Below are 24,435 nucleotides of genomic sequence, written 5' to 3'. Positions count from 1 at the left end.
GTGTGTGTGTATGTGTGTGTGTGTAAATAAAGCCTCTTGAAATTCATAGACTCCCAGTCTACCTCCCTCAACCACAGCCAGCCAGCTGGGGTGTGCTCTAGGAATGAGAATGAGTTTCAATGTTGACACAAGCAAAACACATTTAAGAAGATATGTTAAGAAATCGAATAATATGTTCCTAAGTGAACCATAGATTATCTTTGGATCACAGACATCCCTGTATAAAAGAGCCAAAGTGGGGCGCTTGGGTGGCTCAGTCATTAAGCATGTGTCTGCCTTTGGCTCAGATCATGATGCCAGGGTCCTGGGATTGAGCCATGCATCACGCTCCCTGCTCAGCAGGAAATCTGCTTCTCCCTCTCCCACTGCTCCTGCTTGTGTTCCCTCTCTCACTGTGTCTCTCTCTCTCTATCAGATAAGTAAATAAACAATAAAAATCTTTTTAAAAAGAGAGAGGAAAAGGTGCTGATTATTTCCTTTATATAAGAGAGAGAATCTTTGGAGCGTCTGGGTGGCTCAGTGGATTAAAGCCACTGCCTTCAGCTCAGGTCATGATCCCAGGGTCCTGAGATCCAGCCCACACTGAGCTCTCTGCTCAGCAGAGTGCCTGCTTCCTCCTCTCTCTCTCTCTGCCTTTTTGCGATCTCTGTCTGTCAAATAAATAAATAAAATCTTAAAAAAAAAAAAAGAGAGATAATCTTTGAAAAGGGCTGCCCTCCCCATCCCACCCCTGCCCCAAGGTAAGTTAGTTGTTTAAGGCCAGAGAAGCCATCCCTGCTTGTCTTGCATTCCAGCACACATACCCTTACTACACTGGTGCTTGCTCTGGGCTGTTTTAAGTCATTACTTCCTCTGCTTGTGTAACTTCAGTTTTAGCAATAATTGGCATTGTTAAAATCCCTTCATTGAGATGTGCTTGACATACAAAAAGCTATACATATTTAACATATACAGCTCGATGAGCTGTAACTTTGAAGATAAGTATATACCTGTGAAACCATCACAATCAAGGGAAAAGGGCTGTCTTTTAAAACAGAACAGCTGGTGCAATCAAAATATAAGGTAGAAATATATGACTCATATACTTTTGTTCTTCCTGAATATAAAGCAAGGTGTACTTCCCTCAACTGCATAGAATCATTTAGCCTCCTACTCATCTTATAGTAAGTCAGACATTTGAAAGTTTAGGTAGTAGAAGAGGCCCATAGTGTCTGGGTCAAGCTAGAGAGCACTGTCCTTGCCTACACACCATGGCAGAGAACCCTCTCTATGGCCCCATGGCTGGCAAGACCCCTCACAGTGACTCTCCCCTTCGCCCCCAGTTAATTGGACCAGGGCTGGCACCTGACACCATGCTATTGGGCCCATAGGCTGCTTGGTGACACACAATATGGTTTGGCCCAGGAAAATGCAGGGACCAAATCAAATCTCCGGATTTGAGGGTATGAATGGAGAAACACAGTAAGCCAAAGGCAACCAGCAATGGCCATGTGCAATGCAGAATTCTGGAGGAGCAGAAGCTCCTTGAAAGCAGGGAAAGCCCACCATTAGAGAGACCATGTTTGGTTTTAAAAATGGAGAGGGTATCCAGTCCTTAAGGTTGCTTTGAAGCCACTTTTCCAGTGGGTTTTTTTCCAGTTCTAGGGGTAGTTCAGTCCACACATTTTTAAAAATAAAAATAAGCCCTTTCTCTTGCAGGGAGGTGGGCGAGTGGGGTTCTCTAGCCCTCAAATCCACAGGGACTTAAATAGAACCACATGTCATCACAGAGTAACCCACTGCAACCCACTGCAAAGGTAGACAGGTACAGAGCTAAGATTTTGAAGATGGTTATTGGTTCAGCTGTAACTAATTCATAGGAGTCATTTCATCTCTGAGCTTCAGTGACCTCACTCTAAAATTAGGATAAAATTTGTGTCTTCCTGTGAGGATCAAATTGGGAGAATGTCACCATCATTGTGGCTGTGGAACACTCAACCACTAGAGACTACTCAAAGCGGGCAGGAGGCAGGCTGAAAAGCTGTTGCAGAAGCGCCGTTAAGAGAAACAGAGGCAAACTTCAGAAGTAACAGGAGAATTGGAGAGCTACTGGAGAGCCCCACTGGCTGGGAGAGACCAGCCAACTTTGAACGTCACAATTCAGAGAGGGAGCCTAGCTCTGAAAAGGGCTCTGGGCAGCCTGCCAAAGCTGGGCGCAGTCAAGGACAGTAGAGTACAGGTGTAAGGTGTGGTGTTTACATGCTCTGGTGTATCAACATCTGTACATTTCCGCCACACCGCCACGTGGACAGACTTCTAGTGAAAAGAGGCTAGTCTGAGGGGCCCCAAAACTGATTTCTGTTCCTATCCTCATCAATTTGTGTGATGTTGGGAAAATCATGCTACTTCTTCCTTGGTTCTCTTGCCTGCCAAGTAGGGTGAGTGATAACCTACTTGGAGGGGAGAGAATATATTTGCATAGTACCTTAGTTAGGTGGTACAAAATATTCTCATAAACTTGATCTTTTTATTTTTAATCCATTCAACAATCTTTTTCTTTAAGAGGTTTTATTTATTTATTTGAGAGAGGGGGAGAATGCACACAAACAGGGGAGAGGGCAGAGGGAGAGGCAGAATCCTATTGAACAGGAGCCTGATGCAAGACTTGATCCCAGGACCCTGAGATCATAGCCTGAGCTGAAGGCAGACACTTAACAACAAAGCCACCCAGGCATCCCTAATCCACTCAACAATCTTGCAAGGCCTGTGAGGTAGAAGATTGATTGATTGATAGAAGGATAGAAAGATTGATTTGATTGATTGATTTGGGTTGGGGGTGGTGATTGAGGGAGAGAATCTCTAGCCAACTCCTGGTCACATACAGAGTCCAATGCAGGGCTCAACCCCATGAATCCTAGATCCCAACCCAGGCAGAGACCAACAGTTAGATGCTCAACCGACTGCACCATCCAGGTGCAGAAACTTTATGTTGTAAATAGTGGATGATATTTACCTTGCATCATTATGTGCTGGGCATTATACCAAACCTTCACACATCAGTATTTCATTTATCCTGCATGGCAGTTATTTGAAATGGGAACAATTATTATCATCTCTAGTTGATATATGAGAAACTTGAGGCTCAGAGTGGGCAAGTAACTTGCCCAGTCATTCAGCTAAGTGGTAAACCCAGATCTCCCAATTGTAAGTCTAGAGTTTTCCCTTATGCTGAATTGCATCTGTGAAAACACCTGGGGAAAATAAAACTTAGAGAATTACACAAATGTAAGAGACTTCTACTACAACAAACTCCAGTTCAAAAGGGTTGGAGCTAAATTATGGTAGACATTAATAACCATTTTTTAGTTATAAAACTTTTTGGTTTGTGGTACTGGGTAATGGCAGCAATTGTAAATTCTGAAATACTAAAGTAACATAAGGAAATGAAGACTTCAGAAGACCTGTAGGACAGTGTTGTGCAGGATGGCAGGGGGTGGGGCACAAAAATGTGAAATGATGTGAGAAAGGAATATAGGATTACAGAACATAGCAAGGCTATTGAAATGAAGTAAAGTACTTTTTCTTTCTTTCTTTTTCTTTTCTAAGATTTTATTTTTAAGTAATCTCTACACCTAACATGGGGCTCAAACTCACAACCCTGAGATCAAGAGACACACGCTCCACTGACCCAGCTAGCAAGGCACCCCTGGTACTTTTTCTTTTTAATGAAATACAAATTTTGTTAAAAATTTTTTTTAAAATGCAGAAATAGGAAAATAAATCAACCATTGATAATCCACTACCCAGAAATAATTGCTGCTAATATATTAACATATATTTTTCAAAGCATGTATTATGTTGCCTCCAACAAAACAGGAACTACATAAGGCAAACAGGATTTGAAGAGGAAACATTTAAGGAACTTGGTAACAATCTAGACATGGGTTGATGCAATGTTATCAATACGGAGCATCGGCTAGTCGGCCAACCCTAGGGAAGCCAGCCCTATTATCAGTCCCACCCTCAAAAAGCATGGAATAAAGTCTCTATGGTTGTTTCTGTGCCGGAACGCAAGGATACACTCTCTCCTTAAGCGGAACTCTATGGCCTGAGGGCGCCGCCGTGACCCCGGAAGCAGTCTTGGGAGGTCTTGGAGGCAAGATGGCGGCGCGGGGAATGCTCGGCTCCATGTGCCGGCGTCTCTGGCAGGTACGTGGTGGGCTGGGGGTGCTAAGCCAGCTAACATGTTAGTAGCCACAAAATCTGATTGCCAGATGTCGTTGTGGCCGTCTGGAATTTTCTCCGATATTTATTCCTCATCGTGGGGCTTTGCCGGAAGGTGGCGGGAAAGGGGCTGGTTTTATTTCGTATTCTCTCACGGGGTAAACCATAAAAAGATTCAGGACAAAAACGGTAACAAGAATCACAGTATGTCAGAGCTGTAAAGAATATTGAACAGCATATGTTTCAAACCCCTGCTTTCAGGTTTACAAAATAAACTGAAGCTCAGAGAATGATTGCCTCGGTAAAATTAGGGGCTGAACTGGTACAAGGTCTTAGACCTCTCATGGAACCAAATTGTGATGTTTTTCTGATATCTGGAGGTTGTGAGATTAGATGAGAGTCGCAGAAGTCTTAGGAATGGGTTAAGGATTCTCTGCCGTTCTTTGGAGACAAAGCAAAAACTTAAGCAGTGATTCTCAAAATATTTAGTCTCACTACCCCTTTAACATTTTAAAAGTGGTTGAGGACTCCAAAGAGCTTTTGTTTTTGTGGGTTTTAGCTATGGTTATGTAGCTTACTAGAAAATCAAACTGAGAGTCTTAAAAATACTTATTCATTTAAAAAATAAAGTTAGCTTATTCTTATTAACTTTTTTATGGAGCGATAACTAAGTTTTTCAGGGTTTGTTATAAGAGTGGCTGTGTTTTCTGTTTTTGTAAGTCTCTTGTTAACTTTAAAAATAAAACTTACTTTACCAGCAAAAATGAGTTTATTCAGGAATTAACAGAATTGCAATTTCGGACATGCAAGCTATGGCAAAACTAATGGTAAGTCCACAGATAAAGCCTTACTTCTTTACAAAGAAGGAAGTACATAGGAGGGACTGTTTTGAATGGAAGTCCATTGGAGAAAAGCCAGAGTTCAGGGTGAAGATGGTTTCTCCTTGGTTGAATTGCAGGGTGGTCAGTTTCTTGTAGAAGATTCAGTGTAGGTCTTCTTCTGTTGGGGCCTGTAATTGATCTTTCTTTTCTGTTGATGATTCTTCTCTTGAGGCCTGTAATTGGCAGTTCTTCCTGTAATTGATTTTAAGTAGTGTGGGTCCCCCTTTTAGCCGCCAGCTCTACTTGAGTGAGGTTTCCCTTCATTTTTACATCTCCTTTTGATGAAGATCTTTCTCCAAAAGCATTGCTGATTGGGGAGTCAGGTTTCCATGTTTAGTGGTTGTGTCCCTCAGTGTCCGGAAGGACTTTTCCTGGTTGCCATGTTTTATGTCTGAGGGAAGCTATAGATTGGTAACCTACTGAGGTCTCATTCAAGTAACAAGGAGGGGTGGCAGGGAAAATGCTCAGGCATTTCCATCTGTCAAGACATTATCAAGCTTATGAGCACTGGAGATCATCTCCTTATTGGTTACATCGTTTTTACAAAAGTTGGACAGGCTAAGTACAAAACTTAAATAATTACGCAAAACAAAAGAAGTGTAACAATTTCAGATTGTATGATGGTTCTGCCCTAAGTCTGAAGGTAGCCAACTGAAATATTTAGTGGCACTTATTCCAAGTTAGGGAAGGAAAGTTACCCCTACAAAGGCAAACCTGAAGTCCCTGCTTCATGTAGCCATGAAGACAAAATAGTGAAGGCTGTAAGATCACTCTGAAAGAATTAGCTGAGTGCATTTGGGAAGATACAGTGTAGTCATAAACATGAAGCTAATAGCTAATGAACTTTTTACAAAAATAGTAAAACTTCAAAGATAAATGAAAGCACTATTGTTATCCCAAAAGAACTGTTTGGAACCAAATGTCATCCAATAATACAGCACATAAGGTTGCAAATTCAGAGATTGTGAATTTGGATAAGATGCCAGAGTCAGTTAAGAGTCCGGATGAACAGGAGACTTGTGAATGCTGAACTGTCTCACCCTTCAGAAAAAGCATGTGGAAGGTTGGTGTTTTTTTTTTTTTTTTTTTTTTTTAAAGATTTTATTTATTTATTTGACAGAGAAAGATCACAAGTAGGCAGAGAGAGAGAGGGAAGCAGGCTCCCCGCTGAGCGGAGAGCCCGATGCGGGATCCCAGGACCCTGAGATCATGACCCGAGCCGAAGGCAGCGGCTCAACCCACTGAGCCACCCGGGTGCCCCTGGAAGGTTTTTTTGACCTAGGATCCTGATGCGGCTGTTTTCAAAAGGCCATAATCAAAGGAAGAGGTTTCCCCCTTTCACGAGGGTTTGCAAAATGTAGACAAGGGCATTTTCTTTCCACAAAAGAGGTAGTAGAAGTAAATGGGAAAAGGTATACAGGCCTGGCCTGGACATCTTTAAAAAGCTGTTTCTTCAAATTCATCTACTTGAGTTTTGGGAAATCTTTACTTTTAGTTCATCAGATGGTGGGCAGGTCCAGTCAGTGTTTGATCTTTCTTAAGATGTGTCCTGTGAACTCAGCAGTCTGTCCCTTGGAGTTCAGAGCACAAGGGTTGGTTAGCAGTAGCCGATGAGGTCCCTTCCAGCAAGGTTAAAGGGAGTCTTTCTGGATGTATCTTTTCCAGTAGATGCAATCTCCAGGTTGCAAGGTGTGATGATTAAGGTCTGTCTCCCAGGAATGCACTGTGAAGAGATTCCTCGACCAAAGGATGGTTGTTTTTAATAGAAATAATTAGGCCTTTATAATACGAAGTATATATCCTTTTATTAGTTGTGGGTCAAGGAGGCAGGGACTAGGTGCATTGGGCATCCTGTGACTAGCTCAGAGAGTGAGAGTCTGAGTTCCACAGTGGGTGGATCTGAGATTCAGAAGGACCAACGACAGTCTCTCAGCCAAGGTATTGGGAGAGTCTCTACTATTAAGTTGAATCTTAATAGTACCGTTAGTGAGTTTAACTAACCCTGAGGACTGAAGATGGTATATATACAATGAAAGTGTTATAAAACCAGCCAAACAGCACAGACTTGTTAAAAGCACCTGACTAGTAACGTGGGTTCCACAATCACTCTGAAGTTCAAGAGGGGTTCCCCAGTAGGAATAATCCTTTCTAACAGAATTTTAGCCACAGAAGAAGCAGTGGCCTGTCTATAAGGAAAAGCTTTAGTTCAGTGAGAAACGTACAAACCATGACTAAAGCATATTTATATCCATGAGGTGGGGGACTAGTGTGAAATTCTTGCGAATAGATTTCTTTCCATTGCACTTTGGACAGGTGGGATGAGTGAGGTAGATGTTTTTTGCGCCCTTACTAATATTTCCCCATAGCGCCTGGGTGGCTCAGTGGGTTAAAGCCTCTGCCTTCAGCTCAAGTCATGATCCCAGGGTCTTGGGATCAAGCCCTGCATTGGCTCTCTGCTCAGCAGGGAGCCTGCTTCCTCCTGCCTCTCTGCCTACTTGTGATCTGTCTGTCAAATAAATAAATAAAATCTTTAAAAAAAAAAAAAAGACTCTCTCTCCCTCTACTTTTGACTTTCCCCATTCTCCTTTCCCCATGCTCTCTCTCTCTCTTAAAGAAAAAAATTCCCCCATAAATATTAGTTAGTGATGCTGTCATTTTGTCAGTAGACCAATGGTTTAATGCATGTGCAGTGTTTAGTAGTGGGAATGTTAGAATTTCTGGTAAGGTCAGATTGTTATTTGGTCCAAACTACAGTTTTCTCTCTCTTTTTTTTCTTTTTTCTTTTTTTTTTTTTTTTTTAAGATTTTATTTATTTATTTGACAGAGATCACAAATGGGCAGAGAGGCAGGTCGAGAGAGAGGAGGAAGCAGGCTACCTGCTGAGCAGCGAGCCCGATGCGGGGCAAAATGCCAGGACTCCGGGATCATGAGCCGAAGGGAATGGCTTTAACCCACTGAGCCACCCAGGCGCCCCACAGTTCTGTTTTTATCAAGCCAATAATTACTCTCTTTCTGATACTGTTTTTCCCTCTCTGGGACCAATTGTTGGGTATCTGTGGTTAATTTTTCCAGATTATCATTTTGGGGAACATCCCTTTGGACCATGACAGAGGTTTGGCTATTGATTTCTTTGAAAGCAGTATTTTTGTTGAAAGTAGTAGTGAGGTGGTTTCGTTTGGTGCCCAGGGAGTTGAGTCTGGAATGCCTGGGAACCTTAGTAACAGCAGCCAGCCAAAGTATGGTATTGAATAAATTGGAAATAGGAAATGTTATTAATTTATCATGGGGATAAATTGGAGATTAGGAAACTTTTTTTTTTTTTAAGATTTTTTTTAATTTATTCATTTGAGAGAGACAGAAAGAGCACAAGCAGGGGGAAAGACTGAGAGGGAAAAGCAGACTCCCCACTGACCTAGGAGCCTGACGTGGGGCTTGATCTCAGGACATGAAGATCTTGACCTGAGCCAAAGGCAGATGCTTAACCATCTGAGCCACTCAGGTGTCCCAGGAAACTTCTTGACTGCTTCCTAACATTCCAAAATTACGAACTACCCCAAAGACATACTGACTATTGGTATAAATTTGCAGCTTTACCCTTAGCCAAAATTCAAGGATAGTTAAAGGGGAATCCCTTGATTTTTTTATTCAGTGGCCTTAATTAAGTGCAGTGGCGGGAATGGCTCAGAAGTTAGTGGAATATCTTGCTACAGGGTCTGGTTATTGGCTACAGTATCCGATGGGTCCATCATGGTCCCTGTGTTTTGGGATGAGTACTCGCAAGGGTGTTCCTTTCCCTTCCACGTACAAAGAGTAAAGGGAAGTTGGTAATTAGGATGTCTGAGGGCAGAGGGCTTTATTAAAGTCCCAAAAGTTTTGTCTTCTTGATTTTTCCAAATGATAGGATTGGGGGTTGTTTGTTTGTTTGTTTGTTTGTTTTTTAGTAAAGCATATAGAGAGTGAGCCATAGAAGAAGTTTCCAAATCCAATTTCAAGAGCAGCCAGCCAGTCCACGAAAACCTTGTAATTGGCACTTCTTTTTAGGTTTGGGGAAGTTCAGGATGGTATGAGTCCTCCCTGGATCCAAATGTAGTTCTTGATCTGAGATAGGTGCTCTGAGTATTGAACCTGGGTTTGAGCAAATTGCAGTTTTTCCCTTTGTAGGCTTTGTGTTCCTTTTAAGGCCCAAGCCAAAAGCTTTAGTAGGTAGATGCTATCTTACTGAGAAGAGATTTGAGAAGGGCAACAGAAAGGCAAATCACCTACATAACAAGGTAGAGCCTACAGAAAACTTAGTCATCCAAATCTGTTTTTAAGGTTGGTGAAAAGTAAGGACTCTGTGCAACTCTGAGGCCTTACTGTCCAGGTATCTTTCCAACCTTCCCAAGTGGAAGCAAAAAGATACTGGCTATCCTTACCAACTGGAATACTAAAAAATACACTCTGCCTTTCAGTTACAGTGAAAAATTTGCTTTCATTGGGAATGGTTGTCAGCAGCATGTGGGGGTTAGGAACAACAGGGTGCCAGGGATAACAGTGTATTGTTCAGAGGCCGTAGACAAACCTCCATCCTTGGCCATTGGGTTTTCTCACAGGTCAAAAGGGGTAGGTAGTAACTAGGACTAGTGCAGGGGATAAGGCCCTGAGCTTTGTAATCTGCTGTTACAGGCTTGATGCCCTCCGGGGCTTCTTTATTTATAAGGTATTCATCAATTCTGGGGAGAGGGTTGAGGGATCTGTTTGAATCTTTATGGGAAGTACTCTGTAGATTCTACCTATCAGTTGAGGATTTTGTACAGAAAGAGGATTTGTGCCGGTAAGGACAAACAGTGTCGCCAGATGCAGCCACAGTGCTAACAGACATGGAGCAAATAAAAGATGTCAAAAGGTCATTTAATCCACCTTGTTGGCCATTTTGATTACTACTGTCAAATTCTAGAATTATTTCCCTCTTTTGAGAGAAATGTATCATGCCCAGCATGATACATTTATTTTAAAAAAGTCCTGGCCCAGGGCACCTGGGTGGCTCAGTGGGTTAAAGCCTCTGCCTTCGGCTCAGGTCATGATCCCAGGGTACTGGGATCGAGCCCTACATCGGGCTCTCTGCTCAGCGGGGAGCCTCCTTCCCTTCCTCTCTGTCTGCCTCTCTGCCTGTTTGTGGTCTCTGTCTGTTAAATAAATAAGTAAAATCTTTAAAAAAGAAAAAGTCCTGCCCCAGGGGCGCCTGGGTCGCTCAGATGGCTAAGCATCTGCCTTTATTTATTTATTTATTTATTTATTTATTTCGATTTATTTATTTTCAGAAAAACAGTATTCATTATTTTTTCACCACATCCAGTGCTCCATGCAATCCGTGCCCTCTATAATACCCACCACCTGGTACCCCAACCTCCCACCCCCCCCCGCCACTCCAAACCCCTCAGATTGTTTTTCAGAGTCCATAGTCTCTCATGATTCACCTCTCCTTCCAATTTACCCCAACTCCCTTCTGCCTTTAGCTCAGCTCATGATCTCTAGGTCCTTTGATCAAGTCCCAGGTTGGGCTTCTGGCTCAGCAGGGCATCTGCCTTTCCCCCTGCTCATGTTGTGTCTCTGTATCTTTCTCTTTCTAAAATGAATAAATAAAAATTTTTAAAAAGTCTTAGCCCAATAAATGACTAGGAGCAGAGGAACTAAGGAGAAAAGGATTTGTATCTCCCAATGGACCTAGACCAACAGGAACTGGTTCAGAGACAGGAAACTGGTGAAGTTCATTAGAGAGTTGTTTGAACCATTTTAGAACTGTAAGGCAGGGAGGAACTGCTTTGCAGTACTGGGACTGAGCACCAAGAGTGTAGTTCTGGTGTCAGTAAGGACAAAGATTTTCTTTCTGAACTGAACAGTGGTTTCTCTGAGCCAATCGAGAGGGATTTTAGGGAGGAGCCCCTATAGTTCCTCGTAGTCATTGGAAAGGCTGCCTGTAGAGGGCTGAAGACACCTGGAGCACTTATGATGGTAACCTTTTTCCCAGTGTTCTGGCTCTTTGCAGTAATAGCAGAAACAAGAAAGTTTTTGGTTTGTTTAAGGACCTTCATTTGTTAGAGTTGAAAATTAAGAATTTACGGATGCCTGAGTGGCTCAGTCGGGTAACTGTCCAACTCTTGATCTCAGCTCAGATCTTGATCTTGGGATCATGAGTTCAGGCCCTGCATTGGGCTCCATGCTGGACATGGAGCCTACTTAAAAAAAAAAAAAAAAAAGAAGAAGAAGAAGAAGATGGAAAGAAAGTTAAGAGTTTTAGTGGTCTTTTAGGCGACTGCCCTAGGGTACTAGCAGGCTGGTTTGCCAAATTAACTAAATCAGGAGTGGACACAGTTTCCCACTCCATCTTGGTTTTATTTACCTAAAAGAGTTAGCCCAGTTCAGCCCATTAAGAAACATAGCTAAATGCTACTCTGATGGATTCAACATGAAAAAGAAGACCAGAATTTTCTTTGAAAATAATCTGAAATCAATTACAGTAGTCATGAACAGGTTCATCAGGCTTTTGTATGCGAGACTTAACTTTGGTCCATTCAACAGGCTTAGGAAAAGCTAGTGTAATTGCTTGGTGGAGATTTCAGGCAATTGTTCTAGCATCTTAGCAAAAGTTAGGGGTCTGTTTCTCTAAATTCCTTTTGAGATATTCCCATCGGGCTAGCTACAGCCAATATTTGGCTTAGCCCTCATCAACATGAAAATGGACTAATTTCTAAAAAATCTGAGAAACCAGGTTGGTAAGTTTGAATAACTATGTGAAATGCTTCCTGCAAACCTGTGGGGGTTCTCAGTCACTACAGGAAACTTCAACTGTGGCTCTCAATTCAGCATCATTCTAGAGAACATAAGAAATTTGGGGTTTATTTGGATCCTCAGAAGATTTTAACTTTAGGGGCACCTAGGTGGCTCAGGCAGTTAAATGTCCACCTTGATTTCGGCTCAGGTCGTGATCTCAGAGTTGTGAGATCAAGCCCCGTATCAGGAAGTCTGCTTGAGATTCTCTCCCTCTGCCCCTTCCCTCACTTGGGCACATGCATGTTCTCAAAAAAGAAAAAAAATGTTTTTAAAGTAAAAAGATTTAACTTTAAAGGGGCAGATTTTGATAGGTTCAGTAGAGGACGGAGCAGGCTGAGGTTCAGATGCAAAAGAAAGTTTGGTGGGAGAATTAGAACAGGGAAGTTGAGGGTGTGGAGGAGCTGGAGGCGTCACAAGGAGAAGGAGGGTGATGACACCCGGGGGCGGGGGGGGGCGCACTGCTGAGCATAAAGTAGCTGCCACAGTCCTGGGAGTTGGGCAGGGAGGGCATCCCTCAGATCTCAGGAGCCTTTTTATCTTTGCTGCAGTTAGTCTAGAAATTGTATTTTGTGGAGAGGCTATTTTAGATTCCATGATAGTGTTTAGAAGCTCTAAGATACCAATCAAAATAGGCATCCTATTCAGTTTTGACAGTTTTGGAGACTTAGCTGCCTGGTTTAGTTGGGAGGAAATCAGAAGTTCCCCATAATGTCCATTGACATTCTAAATTTCTTTTGATTAAGTCAGTAACTACAGTTAGAGATGGTCAGGAGGAAGAACCACAGCTTTTAAACATAAAACCACTAGTGTTTCAGAAGGGGAGCTGCCCTCAAATCATTTTAATGACGGGGATCCTGTTTCTTAGAGGTTTTTCTCTAGAGTAAAAAAAGAAAAATTCCTCAACGGCATAGTTTCAACAGGAACATCTAAGTTCCAAAGGAATTGGACCAAAGGCCAGCACGGAACCAGTAGGAACAGCCCAGTTCTGGAAAGGAGGTGGACCAAAACTAACACACTTCCATTCCAAGTAGGCACAGTTCCAATAGGAACTGTCTGGTTCCAAAGAGAAGTCAGTCCAAAGGTCAGACCAGCACTCTGAAAGGACAGAGCCTTGAAACAGATCCTGGAGAGCTCAAAACGCAGAGAGTAGAGCTCGAAGTCCAGGAAAAAGAGCCTCCAACTCCAGGGTTGGTAAGAGAACAGTGAACTTCATTGGCTCTGTGTGCCCTAGCACCTGTTTGCTCATCAGCCTCGAAGTTATTGAATATTTCTGGATCCCACTTCTTCTTTTTTTTTTTTTTTAAGATTTTATTTATTTATTTGACAGACAGAGATCACAAGCAGGCAGAGAGAGAGGAGGAAGCAGGTTCCCTGCTGAGCAGAGAGCCTGATGCGGGACTCGATCCCAGGACCCGTGGATCATGACCTGAGCGGAAGGCAGAGGCTTTAACCCACTGAGCCACCGAGGCACCCTGGATCCCACTCTGATCACCAAATAATGTTAACCTTAAAAATGAAAGTTATTTGGTTTATTTTGGAATGGCAGAGAATTGCAGTTTGGGACATGCAAGTTATTGCAAAACCATGGACAAGTCCCAGAAACAAAGAAGAGAAATTTTTTATGGAGAAAAAGGAAGAAGTTGGGAGGGGTTTTGAAAGTCCAGTGGAAAACAAGAGTTCAGAGTGATGGTTTTTCATTGGCTGAGTTGCAAGAGGCAATCATTTCTTGTAGAAGATTCAGTGAACATCTTTTCCTGTTGGGTACACCCGGGTGGTACAGTCCGTTAAGCATCCAACTCTTGGTTTCTGCTCAGGTCAGGATCTCAGGGTCGTTAGATTGAGCCCCATATCAGGCTCCACACTCAGTGCAGAGTCAGCTTGAGATTCTCTCTCCCTCTCCTGCCCCTCCACCCAGATAAATAAAATAAATATATTTTTTTAAAAAGTTGATTTGTGGTTATAACAGCACTTTTTTTTAAAGGATTTTATTTATTTGTCAGAGAGTGAGTACAAGCAGGGGGAGCAGCAGGCTGCCCGCTGAGCTGGGAGCCTGATGTGGGGCTTGATCCCAGGACCATGAGATCATGACCTGAGCTGAAGGCAGACGCTTAACCCACTGCGCCACCCAGGCATCCCTGAGCTCCAACTTTTAAAAGCAGAGGTTTGTACTTGGAGAATATGACTGGAAAGTGTCCTATTGCTTAGATTTGTGCCCCCTCCTTTTTTAAGAGAGGGGGGGCCAAAATCAAGAGTTAGATGTTTAACTGCCTGAGCCACCCAGGTGCCCAGACCTGTGGTGCTTTTGCACAGTTTGTGGGATCTCTGGTGTACATGCAAGGAGGGAGGCAGAGGAACTGTGATCGTGTGTGGGCAAATGACACTCATCTGCTACTACTTTGTATTATATTGCTTAATATCCTTTCTTTTTGTTTTTCTCCCTTCATCCAAGGGAGAATATGAAAGTTTTGGTTTACATCCATTCTTGGGTATGGCAGTGCGGGGGGAGAGGACAGTAAGTGAAGAGAAAGTGAGTAGGCTTTTAAAACATACTTAGGTGGGGTGCCTGGGTGGCTCAGTGGGTTAAAGCCTCTGCTTTTGGCTCAGGTCATGATCCCAGGGTCCTGGGATCAAGCCCCACATCGGGCTTTCTGCTCAGCAGGGAGCCTGCTTCCCCCTCTTTCTCTGCCTGCCTCTCTGCCTACTTGTCATCTCTCTCTGTCAAATAAATAAATAAAATCTTTAAAAATTTTTTGAAAAATTAAAAAAAAAAATACTTAGGTGACCCCCCAGTTGTTTAAAGTTTTATTGTACTGAAGTGTTATTTTCATTTTCTGAGTATTTTTGAGGATCTAACTATACTTTCTCAAGTTACATTTTTTTTTTAAATTATTTATTGGGGTGCCTGGGTGGTTCATTCGGTAAAGCATCTGCCTTGGGCTCAGATCATGATCTCAAGGTCCTGGAATTGAGCCCCACATTGGGCTCTCTGCTCAGTGGGGAGTCTGCTTCTCTCTCTCCCTCTGATCTGTCTTGCTTTCTCTCTCTCAAATAAATAAATACAATCTATTTTAAAATTATTTACTTATTTATTTTAGAGAAAGAGATCGAGCAAGCATGGGGTAGAGGGGCAGAGGGGAGAGTGTTTTAAGTTGACTTTCTGCTGAATACACAGTCCCACAGAGGGCTGGGATCTTATAACCTGAGATCATAACCTGAGTCAAAACCAAGAGTCGGATGCTTCATTGACTACGCCACCCAGCACCCCTCCCAGGTTACATTTTTAAATCAGGAAAGCTCAAGGGGGAAACAGATGGCAAATTACATTATTAGATATAGTGCCACAGGTGTCCTGCAGCTAGAAGTTTTGTCCACCAGAGGGAGCTGACAATAAAGGATGTGGAAAGGCTGGATTGTTGGGAGTATGAGGTACAGCAGTGGTGTAAGATGATGTGTGTTTCACTGTATTTCAGTTTATTTATAAATCTCCCAGCCAAGCCAAGAAACTTACAGTAGAAAGATGTATGAAAGCTTTGCAAAAAGGGTACTTTAGAATTCTTATTTCAATTCTTATAAATAAATTAAAAAGAGACTTGCTCAGAAATAGGCAAGGTAAGTATTATATTGTAGTACATTTAATCTATTTTAAAAAATGGGAAAATGAAGTCACTTTTTCCTTGATGTCCACATACTTAAAATCATAGATGTTCTTTCAGTGTGAGAATTGCTTATGTGTGTCTGTAAAGTGCTTTTTTAAAAAGTTCTTAATCTAAGCTTTAAGAGATACAGATGCTGTCGTATTCTGAGAATTTGTTTTGATTACCAACTCTTTCATTGTCCTCTTTTTTTTTTTTAAAGATTTTATTTATTTGACAGACATAAATCACAAGTAGACGGAGAGGCAGGCAGAAAGAGAGAGAGGGAAGCAGGCTCCCTGCTGAGCAAAGAGCCCGATGCGGGACTCGATCCCAGGACCCTGAGATCATGACCTGAGCCGAAGGCAGCAGCCCAACCCACTGAGCCACCCCGGCGCCCCCTCCTCTTGTTTTTAAATGAAATCTAATCTGGCATTTTAGTTACCCTAGTATCTTCATCTGAAATAATGAGATAGTCCTTAATTTGAAGGATTGTACATCTTTTGATTTCTTTTTTTTTTTTTTAAGGGAAACTGAATGTTTAAGGATTGACTTTAATTCTAAAACATGCTCCCCCCTTTTTTTAGGGTTCAAGGAATTTTTCTGTAAACCCTTCTAAGAGCAGTACAACCAGAAATGGTGGCTTTCTCCTGTAAGTATGTAATTAGATGTGCTAAATTGAATAAGGAAATGGGCTTTTGTACTATATCACTTAGGTTTTTCCTTTGTTTCCACACGTAGCACTACCAGTATGAAATGGGTACAGTTTTCAAACCTACACGTTGATATTCCCAAGGATTTGACCAAACCTAAGGTATGTACTTCCTATTTCTTTTTTTAAAATTTTTTTAATAAACATAAAATGTATTATTAGCCCCAGGGGTACAGGTCTGTGAATTGCCAGGATTACACAGTTCATAGCACTCTTGTACTTCCTATTTCTTGATAAAGAGCTGTATTAGCAATAGATTTTCCTCTGTATTTCATTTGAGGCTGTTTCCCAAACACCTTATGGACAAAAATGTTTTGTTCTGGAATACTGGCAGGGGCACGGTGTGCCTGAGTGAAGTACTCTGACATTTCTGCATGCTCATACCATCTTTCAGGGGGTCAAGGAATTGGTTATTTACCCCAAATAACTAATTACTGTGAGAAGAAGCAGATTTTTGCTTTAGCTCAGCACAGTGTGATGAGTAGTCATAATTAATGGTGCAGAATACTTCATATTATGTTACAGAAAATATTTTTCTTGGAGGCTTCAAGTCTTTGTTTCCACTTTAAGGCATAGAGGCTGGGCCTGGACAGTCCTTTATTATTCACAGCAAGGAGGAGCATTACCACTGGCAAAGAAAATCTAGAAGTAGCTGTGTAACCTTATTTCCTTTAAATAAGAACCATAATTTATCAACCCAGTTTTTGTGTAAATTAAATTCTGGATCTTTTCATTTCCACCCCTCAAAAATAATCCCTTGTTAACCATTCGGTATGACTTCTTCTAGACATTTGTCTGTGTGTAACCATCCTCTCTATGCATGTGCTCACGAAACTGGAATTCTGCTATACATTATGTACTGCTCTTTTGATTTGTTTTCACTGAATAGATACTGGATCTCTTTCCATGAAAGTACATACGAACCCTGGGCCTCCACGCCAGGTGTTCTCATGGGCAAGTCTGTAAGAAGAGGTGGTGGCGTGGGCACAGTGATAGGCTATGCCCTTTATAAGTGAGACAGCTACCACTTACTCCAGCCACATGTTGCCTGTAGACATGTAGACTAGTGATGTCTTGTCTTAAGTTTTCCATGCTAACATGAAATCCAAATTTTTATTCAAAATTTCTTGAGTTTTCCTATCACAACAGATTCAGACTGTATTTAAAGCCCTACAGGGACCAGTCAAAACACATCTTGGAGCTCTACTCCCTTTCCCCAGTACCCCAAGTTATGATACAGAATATCAGCATAGTCACTTCTTCGAGCAACTGTATTTGGGGTAATTGAGAGTAAATGTCTAGGTAGCTTCCTGGTTAATAAGTAGATCTCCTTTCAGGAGTGAAGTAATTTAACCCTGAATCATTGGATTAGTAAGATAAATTACTGGTCTAATGGACAAATGAAGGTGAATGTAATTCATCTCTTGGAAGAAAGTCAGAAATGTCAGACCCATTATTCCTAAGATCTTTAAGTATTAGAGTAGAAGAGGGAGAAGTTAAATGTACAGTCAGTGCCAAAACATTTTAATTAGAAATGAGTAATTTTTCTATTAGGGCAGGCAAAACATACATGAATAAAACCTAATAAGGAACGCCTGGGTGGCTTATTCAGTTAAGCCTCTGCCTTCAGCTCAGGTCATGATCCCAAGGTCCTGGGACTGAGTCCTGCACTGGGCTCCTTGCTTAGCAGGAGGCCTGTTTTTCCCTCTACCTGCCACTGTCCCCTGCTTTGTGCACTCCCGCTCTAACAAAATCGAAAAGAAAAAAAAACTAGTAAAAATATGAATAGCAATAGCTTGCCTTTGTGTAACAACATTTTGTAATTTCTAAGCACTTCATCTGTGTTTTGTTATTTTTTGGCCACAGAAATGCTGTGAACTCTCTAGCATAAGGATGATGATCCTATTTTATATATGAGCAGACTGTCATGCAGTGAAATCCTGGGACTTGCCTGTTTTTACTCAGCTGGAAGTGACAGTTTAATTCCCAGTCCACATCTTCTGACCTTCTCACCAGGCTACTTTGTTAACAGACCCCAAAATCTTTTCCCATTATGTATTTGGGATCAGATACCAATATCAGTATCAATTATCAATAACTATGAAGTTAGAAGGTTCCATTAGTGACTTTGCAGGTTGCTTGAAAGTCCTTTGATTTAAACTTTATTTTAACGGATTGTAGGAGTCATTGTGGAGATCTGAATGTGAAAGTAGCTAGGTAATTAAGCTAATAGTATTAAGCTATTACTCAGCATTTTTTGCCCCGCTTATTAGTAAACTCTGAAATTGTTCAGTTGAGGATAATACATGAAATTTTCCAATTATAAATACTAGAGGAACCATAACTGAAACTTTTGTTTTTGATTTTAAAATTGTAGATAACCATCTCTGATGAACCAGATACATTATATAAGCGCCTGTCAGTTTTAGTAAAAGGCCATGATAAGGCTGTATTGGACAGTTATGAATATTTTGCAGTGCTTGCTGCGAAAGAACTTGGTATCTCTATTAAAGTGTAAGTATGGGGCGCCTGGGTGGCTCAATCAGGTTAAGTGTCTGCCTTCTGCTGGGGTCACGATCCCAGGATCCTGGGATTGAGTTCCACACTGCGGCGGTGGCGGGGGTGTGGGGGGGAGTCTCTGCTCAGTGGGGAGTCTGCTTCTACCTCTACCCCACCCCTGCTCATGATCTCTCTCTCTCTCGTGTCTCAAATAAATAAAATCTTCTAAAAAAATAAAATAAAATGTAAGTATGATCTTTCCTAATCTGACCTATTATCTGCTATAACGTGATCAACCTGAAAAATGGTGCTGATTCCAGCTAGGTCTAAGGCCTTAAGGTAGCATAGAAACTCATAGTGGGTAGAGTTTAGGTTTATTGTGTTATCCTAATCAGGATTCCTGCCTACTAGAATTTTTAAAAACTAGAACGAGTGAACAAGGAAAATAAAGGAAATCCTTTCTTTAGCAATTGCACAGACATAAGGAGACCCACGAAGCCCTAATGTCTAGAGACTCTGTGGGGCAGGGAGGTGAATTAGGTGAAAAATTAATCTTTTCAGACTCTGATGGTCTTTGCTAATAGCTATTGTTTCAAAACTACCTCTGGAAACATCACTCACCTAGTGATTTCACGCAGGAGCAAGGCAAGCTTCAGATGACCTTGAAATCACTGCTGGGTCAAGTATAACTATAGTAGTCTCCCCCTTGTCCATGGAGGGCACTCAGCACCCCCAGCCGGTGCCTAGACCTGGGAAGGGCACTGAATCCTGCATGTCGTTTTTTTTCTCCTATACCTATATGCCTGTGCTAAAGTGATTTATAAATTAGGCACAGGAAGAGATTAACAACAATACCCAGTCATGAAATAGAACAGTTGCAACAATATACTATAATAAAAGCTACGTGAATATGCCGTCTCTCTCTTCCTCTCTCAAAATACCTTCTTGTGCTGTACTCAGCCTTGGGATGATGTGAGATGATGAGTTGCCCAGGCAGTGAGACGAAATGAGCTGAGTGCTGTAGGTACTGTGATGTCACGTTAGACTGCTCTTAACCTACTGACTCTTTCAGAAGGACTTACCTGCTTCGGGCCTGTGGTTGGCCACAGGCGGCTAAAACCACTGGAAGCAAAACCATGGGTAAGGGGGGGGCACTGCTGCACCTCTTTTGTCACCTGTTCCTTCTGGTGCTGAACAAGGCCCATTTAGGGCTTTGCCAGGCTTGCTTTATAAGAAAACAGAAGGAACCCACACCATTCCCATAACAGGCTTTTTAGTTTCGTGGTTATTGGTAGATTTGCAGATTTCCCTAAAACAACACACACAGCAACACATTAGTTCCACTCTTCACAGTTCATACATTTGGCCAAAACCAGACTAAGGTGGGCGGCGGGTAAGAGCCAGAGGCATGCACTGTGCCCTTGCATTGCCAAGGCTCAGTTCTGGGTCTGTGGGATATTTGTTCCCCTTGCCGTCTGCTGTGTTTACTTTGGCCTGAGCTTTATGACAGCAGTTGTTAACGCGTGACAGTCTTGACAGCTGCAAGTCTGTAAGTGGTAGCTAATGCCTATAATTATGAGCCCCGCCTACGAAATTGTGGAATCATGCTTTGCTATCGGTGACTCAGGTTTTAACACCACTTAGCTTAGTATGTTGTTTGCCCATTGATTTTTCAGACATGAACCTCCAAGGAAAATAGAGCGATTTACTCTTCTCAAATCAGTGCATATTTTCAAGAAGCACAGAGTTCAGTATGAAATGAGAACACTTTACAGATGTTTAGAGGTGAGTTAATTTCAGACATTAAAGCGTTTTTGAAATGCCCGGGGTTTTATACTAGCACCCTGTAACTGTCCTTTGACGTTGACTGGGTGGACTTTCTGTCAGCCGGTGACTTTTGACTGGAGAAAAGGTAAATGATAGGAAATGAGACTCACAGCCATCCTTCAGAGCAGTTTGTACTTCAACTCAGCAATGCAGGGTATGCTAATTTTCATGCAGTATGAAACCTTGGAAGGATTTGGCTTAGATTTCATAAATTCTAGTTAAGTTCCTACATAGTTCTAGTGATTCTTCTCACACACTAGTGGGTTTTCCATGTCCACAACGGGAAACAGGAAGGTTTTTCATTCGTCAGTTACTCGTTCGCGCATCCAGTCGGGTCAGCGTGGTCTTGTGGTTAAGGAGGCAAGGGTTCTGGAATCAGGTCCAAGTACCGGCATGTCCCAGCAGTGTGGTCTGCACCTCAGTTCCCCGATCTGTGGAATGAGCGATTCTGGTATGCATCTCGTAAGTTTAGTGTGAGGATTAAATGCGGTATTTATTGAAAGCACTTAGAATCCTCCTGTTACATAGTAAATGATTAGTAAATGTCATGAAAACAAATGCAGGTAAATCACACTTGCTGGCTGGGTTCCATAGAGCCCTGGTTTTAAGGTATCCAGTACGCTGTGCTCGCCCCTTCCAATCAACCAGAAGATCTTTTTTATTTATTTATTTTTAGTTATTTTTATTTATTTATTTATTTTTAAAGATTTTATCTATTTATCAGCAAGAATCTGTATGTGAGCAGAGGGAGGAGGGGTTACAGGGGGACAAGCAGACTCCCCTCCTGAGTGGGGAGCCCAATGTGGGGTCAGTCCCAGGAGCCTGAAATCATGACCTGAGCCAAGAGCAGTTGCTTAGCCAGTTGAGCCACCCAGACACTCCAATATTTTTTTCCTTTTAAGCTGGAATTCTGGAGGTATCTGGGTGGCTCAATCAGTTAAGTGTCTGATTCTTGATTTCAGCTCAGTTCGTGGTCTCAGGATCATGAGATCAAGCCCAAGCTGGGCTATGTGCTGCCCATAGAGCCTGCCCGTAGAGCCTGCTCGGGATTCTCTTTCCCTCTCCTTCTGCCCCCCCACCCTCACCTGTGCTCACGCTTTCTCTCTGTCTTAAAAAAAAACAAAGCTGGAATTCCATGTAAGATTTCATAGCGAAAGAAGAGGCTATAGAGCTTTTACTTTAAGAAGAAAAAAACCTTAAAATTTCTGCTTTAACAGCATATCATGAAATTTCAAAATTTCATGTTTGAAATTTTAGTTAGAACATCTAACTGGAAGTACAGCAGATGTCTACTTGGAATATATTCAGCGTAACTTACCTGAAGGAGTTGCCATGGAAGTAACAAAGGTATGACTTAAATTTCTGGCTCCATTGGCAAGAGGTATGTATTATTGTTTTGCTACTTCACAGCCCTGTCCTGCCCCTGAGGCAGACTGGGGGCTGAGTTGCCACCATGGTGGGGGTCCTTGCCTCCCTGCGCAGTGCCGACAGCCCACGTCCTCCCCAAGCTGTCCCTGGTCTCCCTTCCCCTCAGCAGTAGTGGACAGAGGGGCCACATTCATTGGCAGTCCCTGGAGATCACCGAGTGATCCGTGTGAGAGTGTTTTTGTACACCGTCCAGGTTCCTTCTCCTTGTTGGAGAGCCCTACACAGAGATAAGGGGGAGTGAGAGGGAAAAAGAAAACAAGAGGACTTGAGGGAACAAAATGAATAAATCCCATCTGTGGCCAAAGAGTTCAGTGAAGTCCACATTATGTTATAGTTCTGTTTTTCTCTTTTTAGACCAAATTAGAACAGTTACCAGAACACATCAAGGAGCCAGTCTGGGAAACGGTACCAGAAGAAAAAGAAAGCAAGTCCTAAAGTCTCAGCGAGTCTGCTGGTGCTGGCCTTTGACCCAAGAGGAGGTCAGAAATGTATGTTGAGATAGAGAGGCTCGACCATGAGTCTACCTGACCGCTCCGTGGAGCCTGTGTGACCGCACATGCCCTGATCAGCTCACAGCAAGGGGCCGAACTTCAGTGACACACTGGACTAGAGTGAAAAACCACTTGACCTGTTCTTCTGTACACTCATCCTTTCAGTTCTGATTTTAACAAATGTGAGCAAACCACTTGGACTGCTGTGCGCCAAGAGAATCGAGTTTGTATTTTGGTACTCTGTTACTGTTCAGTGATTAGATCGTGCTAATTTTAATCTGTATCATTTCATCTGAAAGTCAGTCTTTGAAATATTCCTTACGCACATTTTCCCTTTTGAGCCACCTAGAAGGAACCTTCGGTTAACTTGGTTAGTTTAACACTGAACAGTTAAAGTTCTTCCCATTTACCGCAATGCTAGCTGGCAAATGCTAGTTTGGGGATTGTAACCTCCAAATTTTACCTCATTTAAGCGTGACCTTCTTGAACATGAATGTAGTGGGCAGCATCTCACGCACTGAACTCCTCTTGTGGCCCAGACCCTCACCAGGCCTCTGGGAAGGCTCACTGTTATGGAATCTGAGCTCTCAAGAAATCACTGTATCACCTTTTTCATCCTGTGATTCATTCACTCAGGAGGCTTTTGTTAACTCTGTAACCAGCACTGTAGAAAATACCAAACAGTAAATGGAAATAATGGCTTTTGAATACTGTACAGGGCGCGGATAAATATTTTTCCTTATTAAACCCCATGTTGACAAGGCCTCTTTCTTTTGGTAAATGGCATTCTTTCTCTTTGGAGAGGTCTACTTTTCCATGAAATTAAATCAGAGTTAAAAGCCTGAAAGAGGCAAAGCTACCATGGGCTGGAACTGCTGGTATAGGAACCCCAAGGGAGCGATTCGTTTCCTTTCTACAGCACAATCCGATCCGTGTCTTTTTGCGGTTTCCTTCCTATCTTTGGGGTCGTTATGACTTCTCAGTTTTTCTCCCCTTAAACTGGCATCCCAGGTCCCTTTCCCCGGCCCACTTTCAGGTATTCGCGCTTTGAATGCACACTGCTTAGGCGTCAGACTTCCAGTGCTGTCATTAACATGAAAAGAGTTACAGTCTTGTGCCCGTGACCTCACTCGGTTTCCCGCTCAGTGGTCAATGATGTCATTCACGAGTGTGTAAGGCACGCTTATCCCAGGTCTAAGCCTCGACATCAAGAACTAATGAATAAAACAAGAGTGATGTAACAGAACTATATCTAGCAAAGCCACAATCTATGACTTCTTTTTACTTTAAAAGAAATTCTTAAATATGGATCATTTAAGCCTTTTTTTACTGACAGTATTAATCACTGTATCCTAAGGTGATTTATGCAAACTTGCCTCCAGTGACGGTCCTTGTGAGCTCTTTCAAAGGTATGAATCTCCTAAGAGCTGGTTTGCGACTAAATCAGTCTATAACCAGATTACTTAGCACTTCAAATTACGTATTAAAATCTTGTTTTAAGGTGAATATACAAATAAACTACATACATAATAAAAACTTAGTGGTCTTTCTTTGACAAAAGTATTTGGCATATTTGAAGCCTACTTCCTGATATAAACAAGGTAATTTCTTCATCCTGACAGGACTTTTTAAATTGGGTTTCCTGAGAAAAGTGCCTATTGCGAAAATCATAATTAATACCCAAGTACCATATTTTGTCCATTTGGGGAAGGGAGGTCATGAGAGAAAAGGACCTGATGGAATGAACCACAAGGCAGGTAGGAAGTGAGGGTTTTTTTTATTTACTGAGGTGTAATCCTGGGTTCATTGTTGTTCTCTCTGATCTGAGATACATTTTCTTTTTATATTAAACAAAATAATGTTATTATCTGTTTAAAGTTATTGACAGACCTCCACAGATAGACTCATTCAGGGCCTGGTTTTGATGCTTTCAAAGCAAATCACTGACAGAT

General features: G+C 42.1%; 1 protein-coding gene across 3 annotated transcripts; it reads left to right on the top strand.

Annotated features, from left to right (window-relative positions):
• Nucleotides 1–4,083: 4,083 nt before the first annotated feature.
• Nucleotides 4,084–24,019, top strand: MRPS10 (mitochondrial ribosomal protein S10). 3 transcript variants are annotated; one of them, XM_032339961.1, is made up of 8 exons: nt 4,093–4,188; nt 4,962–5,030; nt 16,114–16,178; nt 16,268–16,340; nt 18,616–18,752; nt 20,414–20,522; nt 21,822–21,911; nt 22,347–24,019. In XM_032339961.1, exons 2-8 carry the CDS (start codon nt 5,007–5,009, stop codon nt 22,425–22,427), a joined length of 579 nt encoding a protein of 192 aa, XP_032195852.1. In that variant the 5' UTR covers nt 4,093–4,188; nt 4,962–5,006; the 3' UTR covers nt 22,428–24,019. The 3 variants fall into 3 exon arrangements, with proteins under 3 accessions (XP_032195851.1, XP_032195853.1, XP_032195852.1); XM_032339960.1 differs by lacking the exon at nt 4,962–5,030 and having other exon boundaries at nt 4,084–4,188; XM_032339962.1 differs by lacking the exon at nt 4,962–5,030 and having other exon boundaries at nt 4,084–4,188; nt 21,822–21,945; nt 22,347–22,427.
• Nucleotides 24,020–24,435: the final 416 nt, after the last annotated feature.

This window comes from Mustela erminea, chromosome 4 (genome assembly GCF_009829155.1).
Source record: "Mustela erminea isolate mMusErm1 chromosome 4, mMusErm1.Pri, whole genome shotgun sequence".
Classification (NCBI taxonomy): Eukaryota; Metazoa; Chordata; class Mammalia; order Carnivora; family Mustelidae; genus Mustela; species Mustela erminea.
Note: the sequence above shows the minus strand (reverse complement) of the source record. Positions and strands in the feature narration are given on the sequence as shown.